This window comes from Macrosteles quadrilineatus, unplaced genomic scaffold (genome assembly GCF_028750875.1).
Source record: "Macrosteles quadrilineatus isolate MER2022 unplaced genomic scaffold, UCM_ALF_1.0 Scaffold_8__2_contigs__length_117827958, whole genome shotgun sequence".
Lineage (NCBI taxonomy): Eukaryota > Metazoa > Arthropoda > Insecta > Hemiptera > Cicadellidae > Macrosteles > Macrosteles quadrilineatus.
The window spans coordinates 39,566,771-39,578,898 of NW_026542601.1; the positions used below are offsets into that span (position 1 = coordinate 39,566,771).

The window sequence follows — 12,128 nt, forward strand, 5'->3', positions numbered from 1 at the left end:
GTCACAGATAAATTGAGTTCTGGAATCATTGACCTAAGATACTGCAAGTAGACTTACTAGGCCTATCATTTTGTAACATCTAAAACGTTGTTTGGCGTGTGTTCATGTGTGGTTACGTTTGGGTGTGCTGATGTAGGCAAAATATCACTTTTATTTCAACTAAATATCTTATAGTTTGAATAAATGAACATGGGAAATTTGAATGTACATAGATTCAATGATGGTGGGTAATTATCACAGATATTAGATCGGATAACGGTATGGATAATAAACATAGCAAAATTACGTCACTAGCTTTCTTGAGTGTTTACTTTTTTAAATTCCTTCTACAGGTGACAAGTTCTTTGTACAAATGAATATTATTTTAACTAAATAGCTGCTTCAAAACAACTATCCGTCATTGTGTTTATTTTTCTTTGTTCACTTTTTTTAGCAATTAACCCTAGGACTGCCCTGACCTGATTTATGCTAAAATAAGTGCAGGAGTTGTCTGAATAATATCCTGAATTGAAAATTTCCAATTTGGCGGCTATCACAACACATTAAGATTTTTCCACAATCACAGGTTCTAAAATCGGTATTGGATCCTATATCACATAGTATCGACAATTGGCCCACCCATAATTTTAAGGATTAATCGCTTAACTCAGTCATGAAAGGCTAATTACTAGCCTAATATTGTAATCTAGTTATGTCGCATAACATGATAGTCACTTTTCAAAATATACCTACATTAAAACGACAGTTAATTGCACTGCAAAAAATACCTTTTCAAAAGTTATTCGAAAAAACAAATTATTTGACTCACCTCCCCCTCCTCCGAGCAGGCTTTCATTTGCTGCATTGACGATTGCGTCTATCTCCAGCTTTGTGATGTCTCCCTCCCACATTGACACTTTGTCTGCTAGTGAAGGGTTGGCTGAGAAAGGTCCGAAACCTACAAACAGTTCTCACGTTAAACAACAACATTTTTCAAACAAGATTTTGTAATTACTCTACAGATTCTAATTTTGACATTTTACAAAGATTGTATGTAAGGTCATCTCTCCTGTCGCAGCTAAACAAGTTAGACCAAATGCAAGAACTGGGCCAAGAATACTGTTGCCAGTTGACGGGATGTGTATGCAGAAAAGTGTTTTAACATAGAAAATAGGAATAAGTAGCTTAGGGAGTTTGCAGAAGACTATTAACATTTGCACAAAGGGCTCAGCATCGGATATTCATCAATATCCTGAGTTAGTGATTGAATTTGAGAAAACTGTGCTTGCTGACCCGCATGTTTCAGACTTATAGGGCTGACCACAGTTCTTGATAGTCTTGTAGGGACATCCCCTATTATTTGTATAATCCCTCTAGCTCAGCCACACCGCAATCCCCAAACTGATGAGTGACAGTACTCAGACTACACCGGTGAAAAGAGTCGTGCAGATCTTTAAAACTCCCTACACCACTTTTGCACATTTCCTATGTCCAAACACTTTACTCCATTTATGTTCCTAAACTGGCGATGAACTGAAGGACTGAGAAAAAAGGAATCTAAATTACTAATCTTCTAATTAAATTACTGTTCTGGCTGTTTGGGGAGAGTTAGTTCTAGTCCCAGGTTCAAATGCCGCCAATCACCATTGGATTTTATAAGTGACTAGCTGGCCCGACAGATGTCGTTCTGTCCTAATGTGGTTTTGGTTTTATGTTAAATGCTCGTTCATTTTCAAGATGAGCTTGTTTGCATCGCTTAATCTTGTCCTGGTTGAAGTTCGTTCGCTACGCTCACTCACCTTTTGGTTGGAGCTCGTTCGCTACGCTCACTCGCCTTCAGATTTTAGTTGGAAATTAACACATGTTATTGTATCCCACGGTTTATGAAAATATTTTTGTCCAATGCTAATGTAAGTGGGCCATTTTTTATTATTTTTAAAATTGAATTACTCAATAACGGTTGGATAGATTATAAATTTCCTTACAAAAGAAACTTCCCCTCTCACTAAGGAACACAACAAAAAATGAATCATTCAATTCAGTGCACTCGTTCTCGAGTTTAAATTTTGAAAACTAATATTGCTGCACCCTGTTGATACATTTTGTAACCTTTTAATGCTATTGATCATCACAAAATCAAATTGTTTAGTTGAAACAGCTGTTAAGATTCTTTAATTCCATTTAAATATGAGTACTCATAAGGTTAACATGGGAAACTCCAGAGCCACTGGGGCGGAGCGCTTTTGACAGATCTGCACCAAACTTCACACAAACCATCCTTGAATAATGCTTAATAATGCCTGAAAGTTTCATTACAATCTGTCGAGCGGTTTCGGAGTCCATAACGTTCAAATATAATATATACAAACTTCCTCTTTTATATATAAGATAATGCTACGACCCCCTCTAGATCTAGACTGGAGTAATGTAGAAACAATTCCGGGCTGGAAACTAGAGGAATAATAAAAATAAAAAACTGTTCAGGCACTTTGCTACTTGTTACTGTGGAGGCTTATGTGTATGTGTGTCACCTAAACACTTGTTTTCTAAAAATTAGGCGTTTTTGTTCATAATATATATTTTTTTATTGCTTGTAGCTTGTATTGTGGGACTCCAACGGGTTTAAGGACCAGAGACTACCCACTAAAAACCTCCTCTACTCTTCGGAAACACTTGTCGCACTTCATCAGATTTAGGCCGAGTTTGCCTACGCCCGAAGGGTTTACACCGTGTCTATCTAGCCATTAATTTCTTACAAAATCTAGACTGTGATCCTATCTAGATCGTTCTTTTTCACTTGAAGGACATTCCGTACAAAGTGCGACCAGCAGTCCCAGTTGTCCTCACCCTCCAGCAAGGTCTCACAAATCGATTCAATCAACAGCACCCCAAGATGTTGAGTGGCCTCCTGGCGGAGCATATCCCATCGTGGACAGCGGAAAAAAGTGTTCCGCTTTTTCCGCGTCGTTGGGAATGCATGGGCAGTAAATACAGCCTAGAATTCGTTTTGGTCATCAAGTGCAGGTACGACTGAAAACAGCCGTGACCTGACAAGAACTGCGTGAGATAAAAGTCAACCTCACTGTGCCGCCGTTCCACCCATGGTTGGACCTGTCTAATGAGTCTGGCAGTCCAACGTCCTCGAGTCTCCCTTTCCTAGCTTTCATGCCACATCTGAAAAGTGCGGGAGCGCTCTTCCATTCTTGCAGCGACTTTTCCGATGTAGCCTTGCCTTGCCTTGCCTTGCCTGTAAGCTTACTAAGAGCAGCGACACTCCTAGCAGCCTTGTCCGCCGTACGGAAGATCTGGTCCCTCCAGCTCAACTTGTTGTCTGAGGTACTAGGCGGTTTGCGTGGTTTGGACAACTACGTTCCCCACTTGTAGCGGAACAATGGTTTCAATCTGTTACTTTGTAAGGATGACGATCTCTGTCTTGCTCTGAGCGAGTTTTAGACCATGATCAGCCATCCAGACATTTACAACGCGCATGACTTGGTTCAGTTTCAATTGGGCTAGCTCAACGTTGCGTGCAGCAACGAGGGCTGCAACGTCATCGGCGTACCCAACTAAAACAGTCTCCTCTGCATCTCAGATCTCAGAAGGCTGTCGTAGGCAGCGTTCCACAAATCTGGGCCCAGTATTGAACCTTGCGCGGCACCGGAAGTAACATCCATCATCCCCGAACCATCTTTTGTTTTGTAATGAAGGGTTCTACAGAGCAGGTAGTCCTCAATCAGCCTCAACAGATATGCTGGTATGTGGAAGCTGTTCCCTAACGCGTTCATCATATCGACCCATCCCGCCGAGTTAAAAGCATTCCTAGCATAAAAAGCACGATCCGGCGAGAGAAATTATTGAAGCCCTCGGCATGCTTGACTGCTCTGTGTACCTCGGATATCGCGTCGATTGTTGACCGTCCCTTTCTGAAGCCGTACTGACGGGGAGACAAATCTCCGGCAGCTTCCGCGGCAGACGTCAGTCGGAGCGGACCAGTTTTCCGGCCGTGTCCAACATACAGAGGGGTCTGTAGGACGGCGGCATATTCGGGTCGCCTTTCCCCTTGCTGATTAGCACCAGCCTAGCCTTTTTCCAAGGGGGTGGGAGCTTTTAAAAAAAAGTTGGGTTTTTTAAAAGTTGCCACACTTTTTTTCTATGTTTGGCAACTTTTAAATCAATGTTTTAATGTATCCCCTACATAGTAGTTTTTAACAAGCCAAAATGTTGACGAGAGACACTAACAAACACCAGCAAAGAAACTTACCACTGTCGTTGTAATCCTTTCCTCCACACCTTTGAACAAGAGATGAACCTAATTTCTTCGATTGTAAAGTCCAAGTTGGTACTTTGTCCAGAGTAACAAAGTTATCGCCACATTTGTAATGTGTCCGTTTTTCATTTAAAGGCATTTGAATCCACATATCTGTAAGTTTTAATACACATATTATGGTAAAGTATTAGTCATAAATAATATAAGACACGTGACACATAAAATAAAACATTTGAAATTTTACATAAGAGAATGCCTACAGATAATGTTAAATATTTTTGATCTTTTACACTAACTGAGCGTATTCTTTACTTCTTCTGTGACCTTATTTAGCACAAGTCTATAAAAATTGTCAAACTTTTGGGTCAACTAAAATTTTTGTATATAACTTACAGGGTGATCAACTCAAGGAGGCCACCATTGGGATATCGGAAACGGTAAGAGTTAGAGAAAACTTTAAATGGGGGACATTCCTCTATTTTTTGTGGCAGTAAAAAATATGAATTTAGTTTTTCAAAATTCAGCCGCCATTTCCAATATGGTGGCCAACTTTGAAATTTCTTGTGGAACTGAACACCTTATAGCCTATTTTATCAATTTTAACACTTTTTTATTCTTGGCATTTTTTCTATAAACTCACTCGTTTAGGAGTTACAGCCTATGAAAAAATTACTTCCGGTGTACATTTAGCGTCATGTAAGTTTTGCATTCATACGAGTAAGTTTAGAGCAAAAATGTGAAAAATGAATAAGTCTTAAAATTGCATCTACATTCCAAAAAGACCATAAAATACACAGTTTTCCAATTTTCAAGATTGCTGCCATTTTTGAAATTTAATAGAATTAATATTTTTTACGTATTTTATGGTCTTTTTGGAATGTGGATGCAATTTTAAGTCATATTTACTTGTCACATTTTCAGTATAAACCTACTTGTTTAGGAGATTATGCAAAATGTACACCAAAAAGTAATTTTTTCATATCAATAGACATGGTTTAGCCCCTGAGCTGAATTGATGACTATAATATAATATAAATACCTCGTCACAGCTCTGAAGTTTCTGTATATTACAGCTGTTTCGGCATCAAAATGCCATCCTCAGATACACATACATCGTCCTGAATTGGCGTCGTTAAACTGTACTCACACACACGAACACGATAAAAACAAAAAACACGTAAAACAAGAGACAGGCCTGACGCGTACATGATTGCTACGAGTACGGACTGAACAGTCAGCTCGTAGCAATCAAGTACGCGACAGGTACAGTTTAACGACGCCAATTCAGGTGGTGGATGTATGTGTATCTGAGGATGGCATTTTGATGCCGAAACAGCTGTAATATACAGAAACTTCAGAGCTGTGGTGAGGTACTTATATTATAGACATTTTTTCATAGGCTGTAACCGCTAAACGAGTGAGTTTATAGAAAGAATGTCAAGAATAAAAACGTTTTTAAATTGCATGTTCTATCCGAAAACATGATAAAATATAGGGTGTTCCATAAGAAATTTCAAGGTTGGCCGCCATGTTGGGAAATAGCAGCTGAATTTTGAAAAACTAAATTCATATTTTTAACTGCCACAACAAATAAAGGAATGTTCCCCATTTAAATTTTTCTCTAACTCTTACTGTTTCCGATATCCCAATGGTGGTCTTAAGTTGATCACCCTGTATATAAAAAAGCACTTGTAATACCGGTAGTTTAAGATAGCTAGCTAGCAAATCTGAAAGTTATCAAACAATTAATATTTTTTGCACTTCAACAAATATCACAAGTGCAAGGGCTAAAGATAAGTAACGTCAATGATATTAGTTAATTTGTATAAACTATACACTGACTTTTTATCCCTCCATGTCATTATGTAGTACTTATTATTTTAATATTCATATCAGAAGTGTATTGGTCCACTACTCATTGTATGCACATATAAAGGAATAAAGATGTTTTAATATTGAATAAACAAATGCTAAATAGAATTATATCTCTACCCGACATTAATAAACTTAGCCTAATACAAAATAAGTGTACTTACTGCGATTTTCTAGAACAGTGTCAGCCATTTTGAACAAAGAAGATGTGGAAGATAGAGATAAAACAGATAACGTAGTAATATTACGAAGATTTAGTACCTGAAAAAAGAAACAGAACCGTGTAATCAGTACTGGCAATTTTATAAAAAATAATTTCATTGAACAACTACTGAATTAAAGATACTTAAAGTAATAAATGGCCATTTACTGTAATAATGTTGCACATAAGGAAAGGCTCTAGACCATTATTTTATTTTAGCGAATTTCCCTATAGGGAAGTAGCTATTACCGTAGGTGGCACGGTAAGACCTAGACCCGGGACCGATTTACTTTTTCATTTTGATGTCCCCAGAGGCCAAAAACACTATTCGTTCAAATTTTTATATATGTATATATATATATATATAGACTTATATATATATATATATATATATATATATACGTCCGTGAACGCGATAACTTGAGTAATTTTTGTCCGATTTTGATGAAATTTGGTTTAAAGGTGTAACGCGGGATAAACTTGAATGAGTTCGCGAACCAGCACGATCGGACCATGGGAACGGGGCTTTACGGGGGGTTTTATGGGGTAAAAATTGGTTTTTCTCACTTTTTACCCTCAAAACACAAAATTTCCCAATTTCTCTTTAGACCTTTTTAAAGAGCTTAAAAAAACAAATAATTTAGTATATAAAAGTATTTTTGTTCGATTATTAGTAACGGAGAAAATTAAAGAAATTGTAAATTTAAAATTCCCATGTTATTCTTATGGAGAATATTGTCAAATGTTGTAGTTTGCTTGTTTATGAATATATTTTGATCAAACTTGGCAAATTTATTTATTTTGTACTAAGCTATCAATATTTTACTAAAAAACACACTTTATTAGTTTCCTTGTAGCAGCAAACCTAGGTACTCGTTAAACCTAATGTTATTAAAATATATTTAACTGAAAATCAATTCAGACAAATGGAAATTCGCTTAGTCGGCAGGTTTGCTGCGGCGGGGGTATTTTAGAATAACACTAACCTGTATTAAGTTTAGGTTTAAAAGGACTGAGTAGCCCAATTCATTACAAATGGCAAGTAAAGCATCAATATTCAATATGCTGGAATACTTATGTCTCTTTAACTTAAAACACTTTTTATACCATACCAATCTGAAGAGCTAAACAATGTTCTGTGCAAGATTTCTCGAAATGTGGATGTTTCCTGCCAATTAAGTTTCAATTAAGTTAGGTACACATTGTTACCCGCATAGCTGAGTGGTATTCTCAGCCACCAAAGTTTTGGAAATGCAATCGACCATTTAAGTTAATATCTCAAAATGTGTATTCTTAGGGCTTAATTTTAAAAGGAAATCCACATTAGGCTCGGGTTTCAAGAACTTTCTTTCTTTAAACTTTAAAACTTTAAAAAAAACTTAAAAACCACTGACTATTAATACATATACAGATTAAACATCAACGTGAAACTGGCAATAGTAGGCAATGTTTAAGGCGTTGACTGCTCACACCGGCCTAAGTAACCTACCGACAAAAGTCAAGATCTGAAATACATTGGGTCAAAATTCAAATTGTTTATTCAGCCATTAAACATACATTACAGTAATTTTTAATGCATCCAATGCGGAGCATCTGGAAAATGTTTAGCAAAAAAATATGTTGAAGCAAAACTAACTGTAGCTTACAAAAAAATAATGTAAAAAACATTCATGGTGCTTTATTCCGTTACAGTCACAACAGAATGTTGGTGACTCTTTTTATTACTTTCTCCCCCTATACCATAGTAGCCTATATGGAGAAAGTATTGTTTTCGTCAAAATTTTCGAGTTTGAGTTTTGAGTGGATATATTCGTTTTGGGTCCCCCTGGACCCAAAAAAGTGGTTTTCGAAGTGATGTCTGTGTGTGTGTGTGTATGTGTCTGTGTGTCTGGATGTGTACAGAGCTAGAGACTACACCTGTGGTCCGATTTCGATGAAATTTGGTATGTAGGTTCTAATCCATGGTATCTCCAGGCGTTTTTTTCATTTTTTTGAAATTTTGATTTTTAATGGGGATTTTTCCATAAAAACCGGAAAAATCGGATTTTCTCAAAAATGGCCCGAACGATTTTTATAAAAATTTAGTATGTTGTAGCCCTTTAAATTCTGAACAAAATGGTACAAATCCCTTTCTGTAAAAATTACAGTTCAAAAGTTATGGTAAATTATGTTATTTTCCCATAAAAATCCCATAAAATAACGAAAAATAGGATTTTAGACAAAAAAATCCGTTTTTATTTAACATGTTATGATCCTTACAATTTTGATGGTTTTTCTCATTTCTTAGAAATTTTTATTTTTAATGGGTATTTTCCCATAAAACCCCATAAAATGACGGAAAAAAAAGATTTTCCCAAAAATGGCCTGAACGATTTCGATAAAAATTTAGTATGTTATAGTCCTTTATATTCTGAACAAAATGGTACAAATCCCATCTCTGTAAAAATTACGGTTCAAAAGTTATTGTAAATTATGTTATTTCCCCATAAAAACCCCATAAAATAACGGAAAATCATATTTTCCCAATATTGGCTCGAACGATTTTGATAAAAATTTAGTATGTTATAGTCCTTTAAATTCTGAAGAAAATCTTACAAATCCCATTTCCGTATATTTACTCTCACCGCTTACACATGATAAAGGTTGTTGACAAACTTATGGGAGAAAGTATGTGTCAGAATGCTGATACCGTTTATTTTTATTATTATCGTGATCTCCTCGGTGTGGTGTTGCACATCTGCGCTTGTTACGTTCTTATCACAAGAATTGACTGCTCTTGTTTATTTTTGTTAGCTACAAAGATAGACAGATAAAATCTGACAGTAGGCCTATTATTTAAGTAACCACAACCATGTGTCCCTGTCAGTTCTTGCTGTACGATCAGTAGTGTTATTTGTTTTATAACAATACAAAACAAATTTTTGTCAGTGTATTAGTTCTACAATTGAAATCAGTAGATCGTTTATTTGTGTGTTTTAGTGGATTTTGTTAAATACTGAACAAAATGGATGGAAATAAAAGACCTAGTGGTGCCGAGTTCCGTAAAAGGAAAAAACAACAAGATGAAAAAGTGAAAAAAACTACCAAAGATTGAATCCTTCTCTAATTAAATAGAGTTTGTACAATGTAGTGTAGTGAAATACGGAGAAATGTCGTTGTTGGTTTCGTTGGAGACTATTGGGGAGGAGAATGAGTCTAGACGAATAGGGGCGCACAGGGAATACTTGCATTGGGGTGTAGTCAGACTAGTTACGCCTCTGACGCCACCTGTTTACGCCTATACATTTTTCTCGTATGTAGGCTAGCGGCTTATGAGTTTAGAATAGGAGTTTGGAAATTTTTTAAACACCATAGTGGCTTTGCCACAGGAGATCGCATGCCCTTATTACTCAGCATTGAATGTGTTAAGCTAAAAATAAAAACTAGGCCTAAGTGAGTTGTCATTGTGTTAGTGAGTCAATAAATCACAAAATAAAAATGGAGAGGAGAGGAATGTAGCCTACAAAACACCCAAAACAACAGTCCAAGACCTAATTGTTTTATAAATCAAGCATTGGAAGGCAAAGATGCATTCATGTGCAGTAAACTACCTATCTTTATTTTTCCAACTTCTCACTACGGAATTTGGATTAAATTTTGTACAGGCTACAAAAGTTACTTATGTGTTGAGTGCTGTTAGGTTAAATAGGCTCTGGATTAAGCTAACTGGACTTTTATGTGAAAATACTAACCAGATTCCTTACTTAGATTTAAGGGTGCGCTCTACCTCAGCTCGGGATTCAGTAGCTATGTTGCGCCATTGAACAGCGCCGCGAGAAACACTTGAAGACGTTCACGGCAACTGCCTTTGTAAACTACCCATACATGCTAGTAAAAAATAATGAATGGGGTTTTACAGAACAAAGAACAATCTATGCGACCCTAGTTTTAGAATTTTAAAGTAATAAATTCTATAATTAGTTAAAGAAGTTTAAAATTTCCGTTTTTCATATACATTCAAAGAAGATTTTCAGGCTTCATGGTATGATATTAAACATATTGAAACCACTTCAACCCCTTCAAAATGCCACCATAACTTAGATTCTACGTTAAGTGTTGCCTTCGGAAACACTGTTGAAGCCCCAGACCCACTCGTTTAAGCAAAACAGCAGGGGTAGAGCGCACCCTTAAGTGATTACCATAATGGGAAACTGATAGACTTACGTATCTGTTGTCAAAAACAACCGAATGAAAATATTGATTATTAATAATTACCATTCCATTTTATATACTGTAGGTATCGTTGGTTAGTTAGGTTAACCAGAGACTAAGGAACCAATTACGTTAAGGTACCGGTAACCAATAATGGTGTTCTATTATCTGTGGGATAACCTACAAACCAAACGATATATTGAATCAAATTAATGATTGATAAACTTATATCAAATAATTTTTCATTCGATTGTTTTAGACAACAGATATGGAAGTGTGTCTAGTAATTAAATTAGCTAGGGTACTTGTGTTTTATTTCAATTCAGCAAACATTTATAAACATAGGCATACTCTGTTTAGTTTTACAAATCCACAAAAAAATAATAAAACTAGACCTAACCTTGCACATGATAGTGGTTAGCCTATCAAATGTATACAATAACAATTTAAATGAGTTAAACAAAAGCAGTGTCGGCACGTTCTTCAAACTAACAAAATTAGCCTATATTTTTAATGTGATAATTTCCTAAATCAGTTTAGTATTTGTTTTAAATAACGAATGATTAGATTACTAGCCTATAAAGACCACAATAGCCTGTAGCCTAGCTTAACTCCCGCTTTATTTCTTCTTGATTTCTTAACTAAAGCAATAAATAAATGGAGAGGTTTTATAAAAAATCTGGAGCGATTCTGGAAAACGTTAATTAAGTAAAAATTTTGGAGTAAAAAAATACACAATCCGGCCGGAATAATTATTTTTTTAAGGAGCCTAGTATTACAATCATAACCTAAAAACTCACAGTTGATGAAGAAATTGAAATTACAACTACAACTACACAGCTCAAAACTCAAACAAAACAATTTTGGTATTTGGTACTGACTACCCCCACCACGCCACTCCGCAGGAGCAGGATAGGTTCAAAAAACAAAGAGAAACAAACTTCCGTGCTATCGTATCTACTATCGTATCGATAAACTATTTCTGAGAACACTATATCATTGATTATATCGATACGATTATGATTATATAAAAAACGTGATACAACAATCATTCATTCATCATAAACACACTACAGACTGTTTCATAAAATGTTAACGAACAATTATTAAAAAATCTGTTTTAATCCCTTGATAATTTTTAATTAATATAATCCCGAAATATTACTCGTACATGGCCGTGTTTGAATGCCAACTTTTCCATTTTTATCAAATAAAATAAATTAATGTCACTGTTTTACTCAGTTTTTTTTTCTACAAAATAAGAAAGTCCCATTATATTTGAAAGGGAGAAATTAAAGCTCTTATAAAAAAAGTTCTTCAATTTTCGTTAATTAAGTCCACGTTATATATAAGATACCCTTATTATAACTTTCTTTACTTAATATAAAAATGTGGCAAATAAGTTTAAAGGTAACGTTTCTGTTTAAATATAACCATATATCATTGTTGAGTAAAACATATATTTATATATAATATTGATTCAAGTTTTCTCAAACGAACGAATTATCTGAATTTGCAACTTTTCATAAGTTTCAATATTTTTAAGCACCTACTCAATATTAATATTTTAGTTTTATCTTTTAACAAGGATAGATACATTACAAAAACAATCTTCGT

General features: G+C 35.4%; 1 protein-coding gene across 2 annotated transcripts in view; it reads right to left on the reverse strand.

Moving 5' to 3' along the window:
• The window catches only part of LOC129001785 (macro domain-containing protein RSc0334-like), a 29,514-nt gene extending 18,162 nt beyond the window's left edge, over window positions 1-11,352 (reverse strand). The window contains exons 1-4 of one of the 2 annotated variants that reach the window (XM_054429228.1): window positions 11,312-11,352; window positions 6,283-6,379; window positions 4,241-4,399; window positions 809-937 (exon numbers count right to left, since the gene is read on the reverse strand). In XM_054429228.1, coding sequence (XP_054285203.1) covers window positions 809-937; window positions 4,241-4,399; window positions 6,283-6,310 — 316 coding nt within the window. In that variant the 5' untranslated portion in view covers window positions 6,311-6,379; window positions 11,312-11,352. Of the gene's footprint in view, window positions 1-808; window positions 938-4,240; window positions 4,400-6,282; window positions 6,380-10,911; window positions 10,993-11,311 lie in introns of those variants that run through there. The other variant, XM_054429227.1, reaches the window with a different exon arrangement.
• Between the last annotated feature and the right edge of the window lie 776 nt (window positions 11,353-12,128).